General features: G+C 43.5%; 2 protein-coding genes across 2 annotated transcripts; one reads left to right on the top strand and one right to left on the bottom strand.

Annotated features, from left to right (window-relative positions):
* Positions 1-9228: 9228 nt before the first annotated feature.
* Positions 9229-10589, top strand: LOC139398489 (huntingtin-interacting protein K-like). Its single transcript, XM_071144437.1, has 4 exons — positions 9229-9412; positions 9808-9863; positions 9951-10002; positions 10253-10589. The coding sequence occupies exons 1-4, from the start codon at positions 9251-9253 to the stop codon at positions 10346-10348; spliced, it is 366 nt and encodes a 121-aa protein (XP_071000538.1). The 5' UTR covers positions 9229-9250; the 3' UTR covers positions 10349-10589.
* Positions 10577-14762, bottom strand: LOC139398488 (microfibrillar-associated protein 1-like). The gene is made up of 8 exons (XM_071144436.1): positions 14561-14762; positions 13979-14195; positions 13536-13680; positions 13149-13342; positions 12576-12845; positions 11906-12065; positions 11479-11568; positions 10577-11087 (listed from the first exon to the last, which is right to left on the bottom strand). Exons 1-8 carry the CDS (start codon positions 14640-14642, stop codon positions 10908-10910), a joined length of 1338 nt encoding a protein of 445 aa, XP_071000537.1. The 5' UTR covers positions 14643-14762; the 3' UTR covers positions 10577-10907.
* Positions 14763-21426: the final 6664 nt, after the last annotated feature.

The raw sequence follows: 21426 nt of genomic DNA on the forward strand, positions 1-21426 counted from the left end.
TAGTTGAAATTAACCAATCTTTGAAATCCTGTTGTTGATTTGTTGTTGAATTCTGGTTAAAAGTAGTGTACTTTGACAACTTTTTAACACAAAATTCTATTGATGTTCAAGGTCAGTATGTTGACAGATTACATTGATATACTGTTGACGTTTTCCCGGTGGGTTGTGTCTGAGTCAGGTGAAAGAGGACACATGTAGGGTTGTGTCTGAGTCAGGAGAAAGAGGACACATGTAGGGTTGTGTCTGAGTCAGGTGAAAGAAGACATGTAGGGTTGTGTCTGAGTCAAGAGAAAGAGGACACATGTAGGGTTGTGTCTGAGTCAAGAGAAAGAAGACACATGTAGGGTTGTGTCTGAGTCAGGAGAAAGAGGACACATGTAGGGTTGTGTCTGAGTCAGGAGAAAGAGGACACATGTAGGGTTGTGTCTGAGTCAAGAGAAAGAGGACACATGTAGGGTTGTGTCTGAGTCAGGAGAAAGAGGACACATGTAGGGTTGTCTGAGTCAGGTGAAAGAGGACACATGTAGGGTTGTGTCTGAGTCAGGTGAAAGAGGACACATGTAGGGTTGTGTCTGAGTCAGGTGAAAGAGGACACATGTAGGGTTGTGTCTGAGTCAGGTAAAAGAGGACACATGTAGGGTTGTGTCTGAGTCAGGAGAAAGAGGACACATGTAGGGTTGTGTCTGAGTCAGGAGAAAGAGGACACATGTAGGGTTGTGTCTGAGTCAGGAGAAAGAGGATGTAGGCCTCTAGTCAATCCAGCGGGCAAAATATATAACGTGAAATCTTGAAGAAGTCATTTTCTAGTTAAAAGTTGTTTTATTTCCAAACACAAAATAAGTAAATTGACTACTTTGAAATAGAGATTCTGTCATAGACACCATATTGGCACAGATACAAAGTCAAGATCTCTATCTATCTCTATGTTATCCATTGATATACAGTAATCTCTGTTCAACCCTTCTCCACAAGACAGACTCTCACTTAATCTCCTCAGTTCTGTTTTAAACTGGCTTTGACTGGGGCTGAGTGGCAGGGCGTGGGCCCTACCATGGCAGAAGAGTACAGTAGACTATAAAAAATGCTGGTGATCTGTATGTTTGTAATCCATGTTTACAAAGGTGGACTTGATCGATGGCTTGTGGCCTTTATCAAGACAAGAGAAGGACTGCGCCCACAATCTTATCTGAAGTGCAGTAGCCCACACGGGTTGTTTACACAGGGAGGGAGTACACAGAGAGAGTGAGTCAGAATAGATTTGGGTCAGTGTGCAGGGCACTGTGCCAGGATAATCCAGGGAAGTTGTACAGTCCCCTCAGTCTCAGTTAGCGTGACCTTCATCAGTCCCTCTCGCTCTCCCCAACCCTGCCGTAGACTAACTCCATAACCCAGACTGGGTTATCATCGTTCGGCTGCAGAACAGTTCTTACTGGGGCTACTACTCTACGACAGCATAGGCCTAACTCATCAGTGGTTCCCAAACCTTTTGGGGTTGTGTGACCCAACTAGGGCCTGTCAAATGTTCTTGTTACAGACCAAGTAAACATAACAAATTCTACCAGAACACAGTTTTTGCCACCTGTAGCCTATAAAGAACTGTCAGCAACTCAAAACATTCAGAAAGTTTTCAGACTCCTTGACTTTTTCCGCATTTTGTTACATTACAGACTTGTTCTAAAATTCCCCCCCTCATCAATCTACACACAATACCCAATAATGATAAAGCAAAAACAGTTTTTTTTTAGACATTTTAGCCAAAAATATTTAAGAAATAGTGAATTGTAACATTTACATAAGTATTCAGACCCTTTACTAAGTACATTGTTGAGGCACATTTGACAGTGATTACAGCCTTGAGTCTTCTTGGGAATGACGCTACAAGCTTGACAGACCTGTACTTGGGGATTTTCTCCCATTTTTCTCTGCAGATCCTCTCAAGCCCTGTCAGGTTGGATGGGGAGTGTCGCTGCATAGGTATTTTCAGGTCTCTCCAGAGATGTTTGATTGGGTTCAAATCTGGGCTCTGGCTGGGCCACTCAAAGACATTCAGAGACTTGTCACAAAGCCACTCCTGCATTCTGTTGGCTGTGTGCTTAGGGTCGTTGTCCTGTTGGAAGGTGAAGCTTCGCCCCAGGCTGAAGTCCTGAGCGCTCTTAAGCAGGTTTTCATCAAAGGTCTCTCTCTGTATTTTGCTCCGTTCATCGTTCCCTCAAACCTGACTAGTCTCCCAGTCCCTGCCACTGAAAAACATCCCCACAGCATGAGATGCTGCCACCACCAGCAGACACGAGCCTACCAGACGAGCTAAATTACTTCTATGCTTGCTTCGAGGCAAGCAACACTGAGGCATGCATGAGAGCATCAGCTGTTCCGGACGACTGTTTGATCTCGCTCTCCGTAGCCGACGTGAGTAAGACCTTTAAACAGGTCAACATTCACTAGGCCGCTGGGCCTGACAGATTAGGAGGTGTCTTAACTAACATTTTCAACATGTCTCTGATTGAATCTCTATTACCAACATGTTTCAAGCAGACCACCATTAGTCCCTGTGCCCAAAAGCACGTAGGTGTAACGGATGTGAAATGGCTAGCTAGTTAGCGGTGTTTGCGCTAAATAGCGTTTCAATCGGTGACATCACTTGCTCTGAGACCTTGAAGTAGTAGTTCCCCTTGCTCTGCAAGGGCCGCGGCTTTTGTGGAGCGATGGGTAACGATGCTTCGTGGGTGACTGTTGTTGATGTGCACATCAACACCATTATCCCAGAAACCCTAGACCCACTCCAATTTGCATACCGCCCAAACAGATCCACAGATGATGCAATCTCTATTGCACTCCACACTGCCCTTTCCCACCAGGATAAAAGGAACACCTATGTGAGAATGCTATTCATTGACTACAGCTCAGCGTTCAACACCGTAGTGCCCTCAAAGCTCATCACTAAGCTAAGGATCCTAGGACTAAACACCTCCCTCTGCAACTGAATCCTGGACTTCTTGACGGGCCGCCCCCAGGTGGTGAGGGTAGGTAGCAACACATCTGCCACGCTTATCCTCAACACTGGAGCCCCTCAGGGGTGCGTGCTCAGTCCCCTCCTGTACTACCTGTTCACCCACGACTACATGGCCAGGCACAACTCCAACACCATCATTAAGTTTGCAGACAACACAACAGTGGTAGGCCTGATCAATGACAATGATGAGACAGCCTATAGGGAGGAGGTCAGAGACCTGGCTGGGTGGTGCCAGAATAACAACCTATCCTTCAACGTAACCAGGACTAAGGATATGATTGTGGACTACAGGAAAAGGAGGACTGAGCACGCCCCCATTCTCATCGATGCGGCTGTAGTGGAGCAGATTGAGAGCTTCAAGTTCCTTGGTGTTCACATCACCAACAAACTAGAATGGTCCAAACACACCAAGACAGGCATGAAGAGGGCACGACAAAGCCTATTCCCTCTCAGGAAACTAAAAAGATTTGGCATGGGTCCTCAGATCCTCAAAAGCTTCTACAGCTGCAACATCGAGAGCATGACTGGTTGCATCACTGCCTGGTACGGCAATTGCTCGGCCTCCGTCCGCAAGGCACTACAGAGGGTAGTGCGCACGGCCCAGTACATCGCTGGAACTAAGCTGCCTGCCATCCAGGACCTCTACACCAGACAGCGTCAGAGGAAGGCCCTAAAAATGGTCAAAGACCACAGCCACCCCAGTCATAGACTGTTCTCTCTACTACTGCATGGCAAGCGTTACCGGAGTGCCAAGTCTAGGATCATAAGGCTTCTCAACAGTTTTTACCCCCAAGCCATAAGACTCCTGAACAGGTAATCAAATGGCAACCCGGACTATTTGCATTGTGTGCCTCCCCCCAACCCCTATTTTATGCTAATGCTACTCTCTGTTTATCATATATGCATAGTCACTTTAACTATACATTCATGTACATACTACCTCAATTGGCCCGTCCAACCAGTGCTCCCGCACATTAGCTAATCGGGCTATCTGCATTGTGTCCCGCCACCCACCACCCGCCAACCCCTCTTTTATGCTACTGCTACTCTCTGTTTATCATATATGCATAGTCACTTTAACCATATCTACATGGACATACTACCTCAATCAGCCCGACTAACCGGTGCCGGTATATATATAGCCTCGCTACTGTTATTTTTCACTGTCTTTTTTACTGTTGTTTTTATTTCTTTACATACCTATTGTTCCCCTAATACCTTGTTGGCACTGTTGGTTAGAGACTGTAAGTAAGCAATTTACTGTAAGGTCTACACCTGTTGTATTCGGCACACGTGACAAATAAACTTTGATTTGATTTGACCATGCTTCACCTTAGGGATGGTGCCAGGTTTCCTCCAGACGTGACGCTTGGCATTCAGGCCAAAGAGTTCGATCTTGGGTTCTTCAGACCAGAGAATCTTGTTTCTCGTGGTCTGGGAGTCTTTAGGTGCCTTTTGGCAAACTCCAAGCGGGCTGTCATGTGCCTTTTACTGAGGAGTGGCTTCCGTCTGGCCACTCTACCATGAAGGCCTGATTGGTGGAGTGCTGCAGAGATGGTTGTCCTTCTGGAAGGTTCTCCCATCTCCACAGAGGAACTCTAGAGCTTTGTCAGAGTGACCATCGGGTTCTTGGTCACCTCACTGACCAAGGCCTTCCACCCCGATTGCTCAGTTTGGATGGGTGGCCAGCACTAAGAAGAGTCTTGGTGGTTCCAAACTTCCACCATTTACGAATGATGGAGGCCACTGTGTCCTTGGGAACCTTTAGTGCTGCAGAATTTTTTTGGTACCCTTCCCCAGATCTGTGCCTCGACACCATCCTGTCTCGGAGCGCTACAGACAATTCCTTTGACCTCATGGCTTGGTTCTCTTTATATAGACAGGTGTATGCCTTTCCAAATCAAGTCCAATCAATTGGATTTACCACGGGAAGACTCCAATCAAGTTGTAGAAACATCTCAAGGATGATCAGTGGAAACAGGATGCACCTGAGCTCAATTTCGAGTCTCATGGCAAAGGGTCTGAATACTTATGTAAATAAGGTATTTCAGGTTTTTATATATATACAATTTTGCAAACATTTCCAAAAAACCTGTTTTCACTTTGTCATTATGGGGTATTGTGTATAGATTTCTTATAAAAAAAATTAAATTAATTTTAGAATAAGGATATAACGTAACAAAATATAGAATATGTCAAGGGGTCTGAATACTTTGATGGGGTATATACACTTATATGTGGAATCTTCCAACCAGAAGTTAATGGAATTTTGCAACCCTAGTCTAGGGTCTAGGGATTGATTTAAGAATGGCCTATGTTATCTAACTGCACACTCTCTGATACACTGATTCTCCCTGCATGCACTGTAAAGCTTTGTTGATGATCAATGACAAAACTCTTTTCAGACAAAGTGGAAAGTTCACATTGTGTCAATATTTACTATCTGTTGTAAGCTACAAATGGAAATATGTTGATCAATATGCTACATGTGACACGGTGAGGACTGTTTTTCTTCTTCAAATGTGACAGTGGTACTATTTGTTTTCCTTCATCCCAGCTGGTTGTCACGCAATCATAGCTCCTGTCTGAGATCACAAAACCATCAACACTCACAATCAATTCCCTAAAAAACACAATAGTGACTACCAATTAATTCCTTACAGTGACAATGAACAAATACTATTCTCCAAGAATTAACATTAACTGATGTAATCGCAGCAGAGTAGAATCACTAAGAACTTTAATCTGGTTTGAAGATCTTTAATCTGCTGTTGGCTAAATTACTCCACCGTGAACTTCCATGAACCAATTAGTCCCTTCAGATAAACAGGCTTGTATTCATTAGCGCACGCTGTAGCAAAACATTTTCAAAAAATATACAACGGAAAAAACAGTTGTCGCTCCCTGTTTCAATTCGTTTTTTTCCGTTTGGTGCATAAGAGGGTGAATAAGACCCGGGTTTTACTCTCGAGAGTCGGTCAGGGCGGCCCACCACCGTCGCCCTCGGTACTACACAGCATTCCTGGGGGCCCTTTCACTGACAGATAATTGCTTTTGCCTCGTGGGAGAGGAGACACTGCCAAAGCGAGCAGACAAAAGCAAATTAAAGGAGCCAAACGACGCTTGAGTGGAAGCATTCGATCTATGGTTTCAATAGGTCTTTTGGAAGAACGGTTGGATCGAGTCCAAACACATGTTTTCCAAAAAACACAGTTGACTGTAGTTTTTTTTGTGTGTAAAAAATGTAAAATCTTATGATTCTTTAGAGCCCAGTTATTTAGAGATATGTTTGAAGTGTAAGAATGTATAAACATTGTAGTCTTACTGTTCATTGAGAGTGAAGAGACACAGAACTAAGACGATGACCCAGAGAGAGGCAAGCCTCACATGTCAGTCAGAGGATTCCCATGCCAACACAATTTATCCATTCATCAACAGTGACATAACTGATTGAGTGTACATAACAGTCCATTTTCCAGTTTACGCTTTCTGGATTACACAGAAACTGCAGATTACGGCAAACTTCCTACACATAATCTACACCACAATCCCAAACATTTTTGAAAGGATGAAACATAATATTTCTGCTTTGCAGGTTAGGAGATTATAAACAGTATTTGACTGCCTTTTCTATGTGGCTCAGCAACCCATGAGTGCAAAGTTCAAACTAATATCTTAATGAATTCAATGAGACTTTCTATCAAAAATAATATACAGTATAGGCCTATGTGACATGAATTGTATAACAGTAAAATGGGCCATTTCACTCTAAAGATTCATAACAATATGATCACAGTGGCCTGCCTGCCTGCCTATAGTATACTGTAACTGTATATGTCTAGGTCAACAGTAACTATTACAGATCAAGAAGTGGATCATTGTGTGGTGTTGATGAACTACTGAACATGGCCAGGAGCTGAATTGGGTGAGAAGGAAGGCAGTCAGTGGGACAAATTCCACCAGGCAGGGGAAGGGAGGGGGGGGGGCATGACACAATAAGACATTCTATTCATTCCATTGTGTTTACCAGGATAGTAATGTCTGAAACACCATTCACTGTTTCTCAGGCTGGGAATGCGATCCATAAAAACTATAGAATTTGATAGAATTCATAAAGTATTATTTGTTATTGAATTAAAGGTAGATAGTCTAATCTCATCCATTTTGAAGGCAGTCCCACCAGTTAGATTCAATTCCATTTAAATGAAATAAATTCAGGAAATAAACTTAAACTACATTGACTGAATTGAAATGGAATTGACCCCAACACCAGTACCACCACTTGCAAAAGCCCAAGCTCACTCCCTGAATGTTTCGTTCTGAGTTCATCAGTTTCTCACCTGAGTACAGAGACAGCGACACAACATTACTTCCCAGACTGGTGCAGCAGGCACTGAGGGGGGCGACGAAGCTCCAGGTCCACTGGCTCTCAACGGTCAATCATAAATCAGGATGAAAGGGGTACTGGGACAGCAGTACAGAGTTAACAAGCCCGGAAACACTCAAGTTTAGTATATGCATATCACCCTCCTGTTTTTCATTAATAAGCCCCAGCACCACCATTTCTCTGGGCCCCATCGATCATCCCACACATCTCCCCCAACAGACAGGCATGGATGATGTACAAGGCAAACACCCTGAGAGGGAGAGCCAGTCAAAGAGATTCTGGCTTCAGATGTGATCAAGGAAGGTTTCTCTACTTTTTAGGATTAAGCCGATTAAAATAAATTGGATTGATTGGTAAGTGTAGTGTAGTGTACATGAGGCGGGAAAACTATTGTGGGGGGATCAAGAGAGAAACGTAGGAGGTTGGCCAGGTTGTTGGGACTCCGAGTATTAAAGTACTGTAAACCTCTTATGCAAGACAGAAATAGGCCTAGGTGTGCGGAGTACCCTTTAATCCAACCTCATGCAGTCTATACATCAACCTATCCAGTCAGAATATAATTTGGCATTTGGCCCATCTGGCCAAGTGACACTTGGAAGTTGGATATCACATTTTTTTAAAGAGATTGAACTGGATCTTAAAGTAACTGTCCTGAGAAAATCTGACTTTTGAAAGTTAATGCTCTGTTAACTCATACCCAAATAATGTTTTGACTCATCTTATACTTGTATTTGTGGCCAAAGCATAAATTGGAGAAAAAAAAAACACTTTACAAAATCCAATCTCAAACTTGTATCTCAAACAGACCAATTAAAAAATGCTTGCTATTTCCTCATAGAGTGGGGCAGCAGGTAGCCAGCCTAGTGGTTAGAGTGTTGGACTAGTAACCGAAAGGTTGCAAGATTGAATGCCTGAGCTGACAGGGTAAAAATATCTGTTGTTCTGCCCCTGAACAAGGCAGTTAATCCCACTGTTCCTAGGCTGTCATTGAAAATAAGAATTTGTTCTTAACAGACTTGCCTAGTAAAATAAAGACTATAATGTCATCCAGCTGGCCAATCAGTGGTCTACGCTCATGAATATCTATAATGACCGGTATACACCCATTCCATTACCTTGTTGTGGTACGCCCACACCATTCCAACACAGAAAAGCTGATTTTTAACATACTTAATTACAATTTTTGAGCAGGAAAACTATTTCCTTCGTATTGTAATTAATTATATGTCATATATCATAGAAATCTGGAAACACTGGACAGTTACTTTAAGCACTTACAAATCCGTAATTGCATGACATTTCTTCTTTTCCAGGATGTAACATATCACCTTGCACACTTTTCAGAGACCAGTTTTGGCTGGTGATGAGCGCTACTTTCAAAACTGCTGGCTGTATCACTTTAAGGATATCAAGAAATGTATCTTGCATGGTAAATTAAATATTTGCCTGGCATGCTAGAATATGCATAATTTGTAGTAATATGAGCATAACTACTATAACATAATTTAGGATGAAGATTTAGTTAATGTAATTGTATATGAAGTTAACAAAATACAAATTAAAACTGAATATCAATGTAAAATATTTAAATTTTTGCTTAAAAATTGCTGATAATGGATTGCGTTTTTTTCTATATTCGCTATCTGGGATCCTTGGGACGACCCTACCCTATAACCCCAACTCTTACATAACCTTAACCTTTTTGTAACCTGCAATGAGGGTATGAACGTCCGAAGGACTCGGTTAGCACTCACACTGGAAACCATGTGACATCGGTGCTTCTTAATTTGCTTTCCGATAGTTTTGTAAACGGATACCCACTCTCTTTTCGTTCCGGCTCTACAGGAGCAAACATGGCGGCAGAGGGAGATGTGGATTTGGACCTGGAAGCTGAGGAGAACTGCACTGGAAAACCAGCAGAAAAGCCTCGGAAACATGATAGTGGGGCTGCCGATTTGGAGAGAGTCACCGATTATGCCGAGGAGAAGGAAATATCGAGCTCCGATCTTGAAACGGTGAGGCTGGGCCAAGCACGCGGGGTGACGATGGGTGCCCACGTTAGCATGAAGGCTAGCTAGCGTATGCTAACAACGGGCCTAACCGGCGTACAGTGAAGAATGAAAACATATTTGCACAAACCATGTGTTGTGAAAATGTTACCGTAATCAACATACAAACGCGTCATTTCACTTTGGCACGTGCTGTTTAACCAAGTCAGCCCTGAACAGAACAGGACAGGGTAGAGCTTCTGTCTATTCAGCAAGCGTTAGCCTATGGCTGCTTGTATGTTTTTCTGCCTTGCGTAATTTACTCTTCCAACCTGTTTTGGGAGTTCTAGTTACTGACTCGTCAGTGCTGTCATACCAATATGATCCCTTTGACTATTTGATGTCTGCATGTCCTGTTTCAGGCTATGTCAGTGATTGGAGACAGGAGATCAAGAGAACAGAAAGCTAAACAAGATAGGTGAGTCACTGTCAGATTTTCATTCAACAATCATTGATCTGGAAATGAATGAGTACACTAATGACTTGAATGGGGTTATGATTTCAGGGAAAAGGAACTGGCTAAAGTCACTATCAAGAAAGAGGATGTAGAACTCATTGTAAGTATCCCCCCAGACATGTTTCTTGTTTAAGTGTCACAACTCTCATCTAAAGTTAGTCTTTTGCATCACAAAAGCATTAAATCAAATTAGTCCTCTGGAACTCTAGTCATCCATATTCTACTAGGCGGTGTTATTAGAAACTATGCTTCAGAGATACATTCATAGACCGGGACCGTCTGAAGTGTTCTATCAATACAACTACCCATTCTGATTATTCTAATGTCCTGCCTCAACTGTCTTTCCACAGATGGGTGAGATGGAGATCTCCCGGGGAGTGGCAGAGCGCAGTCTGAGAGAACACATGGGAAATGTGGTAGAGGCTCTGATTGACCTGTCAAACTGACCAGGAGAAACTGACCCTAGAGCAGCTTTATGCAGCAGCATTGGACACTGGACTGCTTCCTAGCCTGACCGTATTCATTGACTCCATTCCATAGCTCAAATCAGATATTTTGTCAACTGAAATAAAACATTGCATTTCTCTATGTATATTCAACAATACTTCAAAATTGATTACTTTTGCAAGCACCTGTTTTTGATTTATAATAAATGTGGAATGAAATAAAACCAATGGATGAAAATGTTATGTTTTAATCACGTACACTTTATATCCAAGTTAGAAGAAATTAACAGATGTCAGATCAATGGCGATAAAACAAAATAGCTACACAACTTTGAAAATGTACAAAATTACATCAATATGCCTCCATGAAGCATCCACACATTATCAGGGCATAGCCCTAAACCCAGGGCCTTGCTCAAAGGGTTGGTGCATTCAAGATATTGCAGGTAAATGTATGGCCATAGAATATACTTCAGTGAAGTGTAGTTCATTTCCATCTGCAACATTTCATCCCAATGAACACACCCCAAGTGTGTCTCTCTTCCCCCTCAACTTAGATTCAGGTCTTCCTCTTTTGCACTGTTGGTCGGTCAAACACATCTCTCACTCCTGCAGCCTTCTGCTTAAAGAACTTGCTGTTCTGAGCGCTCTCCTGAGCCCAGGCTGAGTCAAACGATGTGGTGTCCTGATCCACCAGGTGGGTGTACTTAGTGCGTCCGGAGCGACCAAAGTTCTTGACCTGGAATTAAATGAGGGGGTTGTTAAAGATGAACTATCTGTGGACGTTTATTTGCCAATTGTTGACATCACATTTTGGATTGATTGTTGGCTGTATGGCTCATATAATTGTATAATTTGTTATGAAACCACACACATCCTTATTTTGAGGTAATGTCTGGATAATATCTGTCCATTTAGGAGAACATTGTCTCAAGAGCAGCTCCAGAACAAAACATTCTGTATAGCCACTATAAATGAAAGACATTAATTTACACAGGGGTTGCCAATACACTGGGTTCAAAAACAGTATGAATTTTCTGTTTACATCGATAGTGTACATTTATAATAAATAAACATAGGGGGAATACATGTGCTACAAAAGTATGATGTTTGAAAGAAGTCCAGCTGACCTGCATGACTTTGGGGAGGATGGTTTTGTTGAAGTGGTCCTCCAGAGTGGGGGCACTGAAGTCTCTCTTGAACACATTCTCCTCTTCGTCCTGGAAACAGATCACATTCAGCCAACATCAAAGACAAGACGAGCTAGTCGGACAAAATACGTTTACCAAGTTTCAATTATATGAATGAAGGATCATACATATTTTATATACCTGAATCACATCTCTGAATATTCTACAACAGTGCACACACTGCTTTTAAGAATCACTCATACAACAATCTAACACATGTAGTGGCTAACAAACATGGGATAGTTCACTCCTATACTTACACTTTCTCCTACAATTCTAACAATCAATCATCAGCAACATCTGGTGGTGTGTTTCTTATAAGAATGCACTGTACGGAGTTCTCTGAACCCCCGTGTCTACAACTCACCATGAAGAAGGCTCCTCTGTGGTAGTACTTCTGGAGGAACTTATATTTGCCCTTAGAGGCCTTGTTTGTGATCTGTTTGCCATTATTCCGCAGCTCGGCCCTGCGCTCCTCCTCGGTGAGGCTGTGGAACCTCTCAATCTCAGACTTCTCTTTCTCCATTCTGGAAAATCCGACAAGGCAAGTGGGTTACATGGACAGCAAAGACCTGTGTCAACATAATTAACTCTGGACCAGTAATTATTAACATGGGTATAAACACTTCAAGTGTACAGATCATTCATACAGATAATCATACAGATAATCATACAGATAATCAAATAATATAAAAACAAAGACGTTAGCCTTTTTTACTTTGAGAGGGAACAACACCAGCTTTCAATGGTTAAGTGAATCAACGCCCTATGTGAAGTATTTCTGATGTCTACTTCCATTGTCATTCAAGACTGTCTTAATATGTTCCGCTCTTATGCATTTGCCTGTAAATTGTTTTGAATGGTTTAAAGTGCTGCACAATTAAATGTACCACCGTGGAGCACTTTAGGGCACACTGTAGCAAAATGTTTCAAAGATGAAAACGAGTGTTTCAAGATAGTACTTGACCGTTTCAGATCTATATTCATTTTGTGCCTAGTGAACACCATGGTTCATGTTTAAGTCTGACTGTACTCACGCTTCACGGGCCTCCCGGTCCCTCTTGATGCGCTTGAGCTCCCGGACCTTCCACGCCTCGTACTCCTCCTCCTCATTCTCCCCGTCCGTGTCCAGGGAGTCGAGAGCAGCCAGAGTGCGGCGGTTTTCCTCAAACTCCTTCTTGGCCTCCTCCTCCACGATCTTCAGGGTGTAGCGCCGCCGCTCCTCCACCTGCTTCTTGGCCTCCGCCTCCAGCTCCCGCTGTTTGAGCTCGTCCGCCTCGCGCTCCGCCACTGTTACTCGGTCCTTCCTGAGGAGATACACATCAAAATCTAATTTTCTCACTAACAGGACAGCAGGTATACACAAACTGATGCATGCAGTAGAAAACAGCACAGCTGGTAACAGTTTTGTACTGGCTTTTAAATTAAAATTGTTTCTCGTATAAGCCTTATGTATTTTCATCAGTCAATTTGGCCATTTTGAATTGTCTAATCCCAAGCCCACGATCAAAGTTTCCCTTAGAAAAATAAAGATATTACATTCTATGAAATAAATTATATTAAGCCATGATAATGGTTCAGGAGTGATCTTGGATGGCAGGACTCCTTACTTGCGGATGAAGACTGGTTTTAGCCGCGGCTCGGCCTCATCTTCACTGTCCGTGTACTCCTCGTACTCTGACTCCGACTCCTCCTTCTCCGCGCCTGAATTCCCTTCTTCCTCCACCTCCATGATCTCCGGCATGTCCTCGTTCTTCCGCTCCTGCGCTCGCTGGCGCATCATCGCTCGCCGCCTCTCGATTTCCTACACACAAAACAAAGTCAACGTGTTACGTAAAGGGTATCTTGTATACCATTCCATAATACACACCTGGGACCGTATTCACAAAGCATCTCAGAGTAGGAGTGCTGTTCTAAGATCAGTTTTGTCTTTAAAATCTTAATGAATAAAAGGGGTGCCTGATCCAGCTTTCCAAGAAGATCCTTGTGCCACTCACCTCATCGTCCACTTCTTCCTCTTCCTCCTCCTCTTCATCACTGCTCTCTTCAGGTGCTCTCTCTGGGTGCCAGGTTCCCTCGTCGGAGTCTTCACTGCTCTCTTCAACCACCTCCGGCTCTGCGATCTGTCTGTGTCTTGCCAACCTGAGAGAGAGAGAAAGAAACATTTACAATCATCACAGCACTCAACATCCAATAGGGCTAATAGTTAGGCCTAAATGGTTTAGAGATCAAAGCCCAATAAAAATCAGTCAGTCATTCATAGTATTCAAATTCCTGATAACCCACAATATGTGCAGAAAGGTTTTAACAACCCCTCACCCAACTATGGGTGTCTACTGACAAATACAGTTCAGCTCAATGAAGATGGGACTGGGAGCTATCACAACCAACACAGGATCCCACTGGTTTTACAAGATGGATCAATGAGAATTATCTTCACCTCTCCTCCGCATCCTCAGAGACGCGGTTTAGCAGACGCTTGAGACGGGGGTCAGACACCACCTCTTCCTCCATTTCCATCTCAGGCTCGGCATCCTTAGCCTTTTTTATAAACTGGAAGTCCTCCTCCTCCTCGTCAGAGGAGTCCATGGGAGCATAGTCGGGACGTTTACCCGACACATAGCGCTTCACCTTCACCTTCTCCATCGAAATCTCACCTGGGGACGAAAGTAGGCGAGCACACTTGGTTAACATGAACGGTCCATTATCATAGATGGCTCTACTTACTCTGTTACATTTAGTGAGGTTAAGTTGTATATACTGTCGTTTTGGTTTTGTGATGGATTGAAACATGAGTAAGGGCATGAATTGTGATTTTTATATCTACTGTAGACGCAGACAAAAAGTTTGTCCGTACAATTAAGAAAATGCAGCATGCAATTATATCGTGATATTAACTAGCAAAGTTATACAAAGTTGTGTACTTGGATGGCTAGATAGCTATCTATTGCTACCATGACATCGGCTACCACCTAGTCCAGGATATCTTGCCTTAGCTAACGTTAGCTACAGGGAAACTCACCTTTCTCATTTCGAATCGGCACAGCACCAGCCGTGGACTGGATCGGCGGTTGCTTCATGTTGAGGGCGTCCCGTCCAGACATGATTGCCCGATCAACAATATCAATATATTAACAAAAATTAAATCGACTTCTAGGTAGCAAAACAAACCCGTCGTTTATTTTCTCGACCACCACAGGAAATACTCTAACATTACCGGAAATCATTCTTCTTCGTTGGGATTGGGTTGGCGGATCGGATCGCATCCTTTTAAGGAGCATACACTGCCACCTACATTACTGGAGTGTGAGGCCAGTCACGGCCTACCTATATTATATTAAATTATATTCATTATTCATGTTCCTCTAAGAAAGTGAAATAGAGCCCTAGACACCACTTTCCTCCGTCCACTACAGCAACCCAGCCAGCCTGTAACCCTTTTACACAATCTCTCCCTATCTACGTCATACAGTCCACAAAATATCAACACCTGCACCACCGTTTCCTCCACTAAACACTCATCACACATACCTGTTTCTTGTCTCTCTATCATCCACAACGTGGCATTAAAACTCCAACTGTAGTCTACTCCACACAACTTCCTCTGTCCTACATCCCATACTCCCCACATCTTCCTTTCCTGACTGGTGCATGCTGTAATTGCCTCCCCTTACTACTAGCATCACACTCCCTTTGCCAAAGATCAAGCCATTTTGCCCAGATCAAGGACTTGACTTCCCTGCAGCCCAGCGGGACCTGAATATCTACCCCCTTTCTCATCACAGCACTATTAGCCACCACATCTGCCTTCTCATTACCCCTCCACACCCACATGGGTAGGAACCCAGCAAAAGCTTACCACCATTCCCATCCTCTCCAATTCAATAACAGCACCATCATCGCCACAAACAAGCCTCCCCTATCCGACCTGCCCATCTTCACACTACTCAAACTGCAGGCAAGTCAGAGCAGATCACCACGGAGTGGTTTCACCTCCTCCACCGATCTTAAACCTATAATCATGGCCATCAACTCGGCCGCATACACTGACACATAATCAGTTAACCGCTAACATACTCTAACATTGAAATCTGGGATATACACCACTGCCCCCACCCTACCACTGACTGGATCATTTTAACCATCTGTAGATATCCTTAAAAACAAATAAAACCGATTATCTATATACAGTGCATTGCGAAAGTATTCGGCCCCCTTGAACTTTGCGACCTTTTGCCACATTTCAGGCTTCAAACATAAAGATATAAAACTGTATTTTTTTGTGAAGAATCAACAAGTGGGACACAATCATGAAGTGGAACGACATTTATTGGATATTTCAAACTTTTTTAACAAATCAAAAACTGAAAAATTGGGCGTGCAAAATTATTCAGCCCCTTTACTTTCAGTGCAGCAAACTCTCTCCAGAAGTTCAGTGAGGATCTCTGAATGATCCAATGTTGACCTAAATGACTAATGATGATAAATACAATCCACCTGTGTGTAATCAAGTCTCCGTATAAATGCACCTGCACTGTGATAGTCTCAGAGGTCCGTTAAAAGCGCAGAGAGCATCATGAAGAACAAGGAACACACCAGGCAGGTCCGAGATACTGTTGTGAAGAAGTTTAAAGCCGGATTTGGATACAAAAAGATTTCCCAAGCTTTAAACATCCCAAGGAGCACTGTGCAAGCGATAATATTGAAATGGAAGGAGTATCAGACCACTGCAAATCTACCAAGACCTGGCCGTCCCTCTAAACTGTCAGCTCATACAAGGAGAAGACTGATCAGAGATGCAGCCAAGAGGCCCATGATCACTCTGGATGAACTGCAGAGATCTACAGCTGAGGTGGGAGACTCTGTCCATAGGACAACAATCAGTCGTATATTGCACAAATCTGGCCTTTATGGAAGAGTGGCAAGAAGAAAGCCATTTCTTAAAGATATCCATAAAAAGTGTTGTTTAAAGTTTGCCACAAGCCACCTGGGAGACACACCAAACATGTGGAAGAAGGTGCTCTGGTCAGATGAAACCAAAATTGAACTTTTTTGGCAACAATGCAAAACGTTATGTTTGGCGTAAAAGCAACACAGCTCATCACCCTGAACACTGTCAAACATGGTGGTGGCAGCATCATGGTTTGGGCCTGCTTTTCTTCAGCAGGTTAAAATTGATGGGAAGATGGATGGAGCCAAATACAGGACCATTCTGGAAGAACCTGATGGAGTCTGCAAAAGACCTGAGACTGGGACGGAGATTTGTCTTACAACAAGACAATGATCCAAAACATAAAGCAAAATCTACAATGGAATGGTTCAAAAATAAACATATCCAGGTGTTAGAATGGCCAAGTCAAAGTCCAGACCTGAATCCAATCGAGAATCTGTGGAAAGAACTGAAAACTGCTGTTCACAAATGCTCTCCATCCAACCTCACTGAGCTCGAGCTGTTTTGCAAGGAGGAATGGGAAAACATTTCAGTCTCTCGATGTGCAAAACTGATAGAGACATACCCCAAGCGACTTACAGTTGTAATCGCAGCAAAAGGTGGCGCTACAAAGTATTAACTTAAGGGGGCTGAATAATTTTGCACGCCCAATTTTTCAGTTTTTGATTTGTTAAAAAAGTTTGAAATATCCAATAAATGTCGTTCCACTTCATGATTGTGTCCCACTTGTTGTTGATTCTTCACAAAAAAATACAGTTTTATATCTTTATGTTTGAAGCCTGAAATGTGGCAAAAGGTCGCAAAGTTCAAGGGGGCCGAATACTTTCGCAAGGCACTGTACATTGTCTATCTGACCCCCAATCATATCCTGCCACTTCCCTCATGAGGATCAGCACCTTCCTTCACTTAATTTCAATATGCTTAACATGTCTCTTCCACGAAAGCCTCTCATCAAACCACATACCTAAATACTTAAACTCAGACACCCTACCTATACCCTGACTATAAAGCAGGACTTGGCCACAGACATCCTAAACCCCCATGTTAGAGACCAATCTTCCAAAACTCCCACAGCTTCTTGCATCTTCCTCATCACATATTTCACATTCCCACCTCCTTAAATATGTAATCTATCATCAGGATGACTGGAAATACTTTTCTACCTATGGAACATTTATGGTTACAATGGTTCCTTCTTCTTCTATGATATATTGACTTTGGCACAATTTAGTGTACATCTCACCACCTACTGTGTGGGATGGAAACAGGATTCCCAAAAAACAAAACAAACAACCAAACTACACCAAAAACATTATATATACAGTACCAGTCAAAAGTTCGAACACACTTACTCATTCAAGGGTTTTTCTTTATTTTTTCTATTTTCTACATTGAAGAATATTAGAGAAGACATCAAAACTATGAAATAACACATATGGAATCATCTAGTAACCAAAAAGGTGTTAAACAAATCAATATATATGTTAGATTTTAGATTCTTCAAAGTAGCCACCCTTTGCCTTGATGACAGCTTTGCACATTCTTGGCATTCTCTCAATGACTTCCCTATTATTCTACAATACAGAAAATAGTCAAAATAAAGAAAAACCCTTGAATGAGTAGGTGTGTCCAAACTTTAGTATATACAGTACTAGTCAAAACTAAATCAAACAACTTTTCTGTAAAAAAACAACACAGATCTGAGCCCCTCATAGGCTCAAGATGAGCCTGGAAGGGCGGGCCGTCTTCTGGCGCCAGTACGGCCTTGCAAGTATTCAGATGTAAAATCCTTAAATCACAAACACTTTTCTTCCACTGCCACAATAATGTCCAGTTTCTTTGACTTCTTTGAGACTTCAGCCATACAGTGGCAATGAATCCTTAAATCACAAACACTTTTCTTCCACTGCCACAATAATGTCCAGTTTCTTTGACTTCTTTGAGACTTCAGCCATACAGTTTATAACTGTGGCAATGAATTCCACAAAATCCACGTTTTTAACACACAGTTTGACTGACAACAAACATTTCCTACAGGCTGTGGTGCGCCCACTACCATCTCTTCAACTATTTTAATCTCCTCCACATAGGAGATTTGATTGACCGCTCTAACTTTTGCCATCTCAATCTCCTTCACCCTTACATGGCACTCCAGGAACTCGGGATCATGATCCCCACCCACAGCCGTATATATCCCCCCCCAAGCAGACACATCGATGGCTCTGAATGAACTTTATTTGACTCTTTGCAAACTGGAAACCATTTATCCGGAGGCTGCATTCATTGTAGCTGGGGATTTTAACAAGGCTAATCTGAAAACAAGACTCCCTAAATTTTATCAGCATATCGATTGCGCAACCAGGGGTGGAAAGACCTTGGATCATTGTTACTCTAACTTCCGCGACGCATATAAGGCCCTGCCCCGCCCCCCTTTCGGAAAAGCTGACCACGACTCCATTTTGTTGATCCCTGCCTACAGATAGAAACTAAAACAAGAGGCTCCCACGCTGAGGTCCGTCCAACGCTGGTCCGACCAAGCTGACTCCACACTCCAAGACTGCTTCCACCACGTGGACTGGGACATGTTTCGTATTGCGTCAGACAACAACATTGACGAATACGCTGATTTGGTGTGCGAGTTCATTAGAACGTGCGTTGAAGATGTCGTTCCCATAGCAACGATTAAAACATTCCCTAACCAGAAACCGTGGATTGATGGCAGCATTCGCGTAAAACTGAAAGCGCGAACCACTGCTTTTAATCAGGGCAAGGTGTCTGGTAACATGACCGAATACAAACAGTGCAGCTATTCCCTCCGCAAGGCTATCAAACAAGCTAAGCGTCAGTACAGAGACAAAGTAGAATCTCAATTCAACGGCTCAGACACAAGAGGCATGTGGCAGGGTCTACAGTCAATCACGGACTACAGGAAGAAATCCAGCCCAGTCACGGACCAGGATGTCCTGCTCCCAGGCAGACTAAATAACTTTTTTGCCCGCTTTGAGGACAATACAGTGCCACTGACACAACGAAAACATGCGGTCTCTCCTTCACTGCAGCCGAGGTGAGTAAGACATTTAAATGTGTTAACCCTCGCAAGGCTGCAGGCCCAGACGGCATCCCCAGCCGCGCCCTCAGAGCATGCGCAGACCAGCTGGCCGGTGTGTTTACGGACATATTCAATCAATCCCTATACCAGTCTGCTGTTCCCACATGCTTCAAGAGGGCCACCATTGTTCCTGTTCCCAAGAAAGCTAAGGTAACTGAGCTAAACGACTACCGCCCCGTAGCACTCACTTCCGTCATCATGAAGTGCTTTGAGAGACTAGTCAAGGACCATATCACCTCCACCCTACCTGACACCCTAGACCCACTCCAATTTGCTTACCGCCCAAATAGGTCCACAGACGATGCAATCTCAACCACAATGCACACCGCCCTAACCCATCTGGACAAGAGGAATACCTATGTGAGAATGCTGTTCATTGACTACAGCTCGGCATTCAACACCATAGTACCCTCCAAGCTCGTCATCAAGCTCGAGACCCTGGGTCTCGACCCCGCCCTGTGCAACTGGGTACTGGACTTCCTGACGGGCCGCCCCCAGGTGGTGAGGGTAGGCAACAACATCTCCTCCCCGCTGATCCTCAACACTGGGGCCCCACAAGGGTGCGTTCTGAGCCCTCTCCTGTACTCCCTGTTCACCCACGACTGCGTGGCCACGCACGCCTCCAACTCAATCATCAAGTTTGCGGACGACACAACAGTGGTAGGCTTGATTACCAACAACGACGAGACGGCCTACAGGGAGAAGGTGAGGGCCCTCGGAGTGTGGTGTCAGGAAAATAACCTCACACTCAACGTCAACAAAACTAAGGAGATGATTGTGGACTTCAGGAAACAGCAGAGGGAACACCCCCCTATCCACATCGATGGAACAGTAGTGGAGAGGGTAGCAAGTTTTAAGTTCCTCGGCATACACATCACAGACAAACTGAATTGGTCCACTCACACAGACAGCATTGTGAAGAAGGCGCAGCAGCGCCTCTTCAACCTCAGGAAGCTGAAGAAATTTGGCTTGTCACCAAAAGCACTCACAAACTTCTACAGATGCACAATCGAGAGCATCCTGGCGGGCTGTAACACCGCCTGGTACGGCAACTGCTCCGCCCTCAACCGTAAGGCTCTCCAGAGGGTAGTGAGGTCTGCACAACGCATCACCGGGGGCAAACTACCTGCCCTCCAGGACACCTACACCACCCGATGTCACAGGAAGGCCATAAAGATCATCAAGGACATCAACCACCCGAGCCACTGCCTGTTCACCCCGCTATCATCCAGAAGGCGAGGTCAGTACAGGTGCATCAAAGCTGGGACCAAGAGACTGAAAAACAGCTTCTATCTCAAGGACATCAGACTGTTAAACAGCCACCACTAACATTGAGTGGCTGCTGCCAACACACTGACACTGACTCAACTCCAGCCACTTTAATAATGGGAATTGATGGGAAATGATGTAAATATATCACTAGCCACTTTAAACAATGCTACCTTATATAATGTTACTTACCCTACATTATTCATCTCATATGCATACGTATATACTGTACTCTATATCATCGACTGTATCCTTATGTAATACATGTATCACTAGCCACTTTAACTATGCCACTTTGTTTACATACTCATCTCATATGTATATACTGTACTCGATACCATCTACTGTATCTTGCCTATGCTGCTCTGTACCATCACTCATTCATATATCCTTATGTACATATTCTTTATCCCCTTACACTGTGTACAAGACAGTAGTTTTGGAATTGTTAGTTAGATTACTTGTTGGTTATTACTGCATTGTCGGAACTAGAAGCACAAGCATTTCGCTACACTCGCATTAACATCTGCTAACCATGTGTATGTGACAAGTAAAATTT

This window comes from Oncorhynchus clarkii, unplaced genomic scaffold, assembly GCF_045791955.1.
Source record: "Oncorhynchus clarkii lewisi isolate Uvic-CL-2024 unplaced genomic scaffold, UVic_Ocla_1.0 unplaced_contig_3748_pilon_pilon, whole genome shotgun sequence".
In the NCBI taxonomy this organism is placed as follows: domain Eukaryota; kingdom Metazoa; phylum Chordata; class Actinopteri; order Salmoniformes; family Salmonidae; genus Oncorhynchus; species Oncorhynchus clarkii.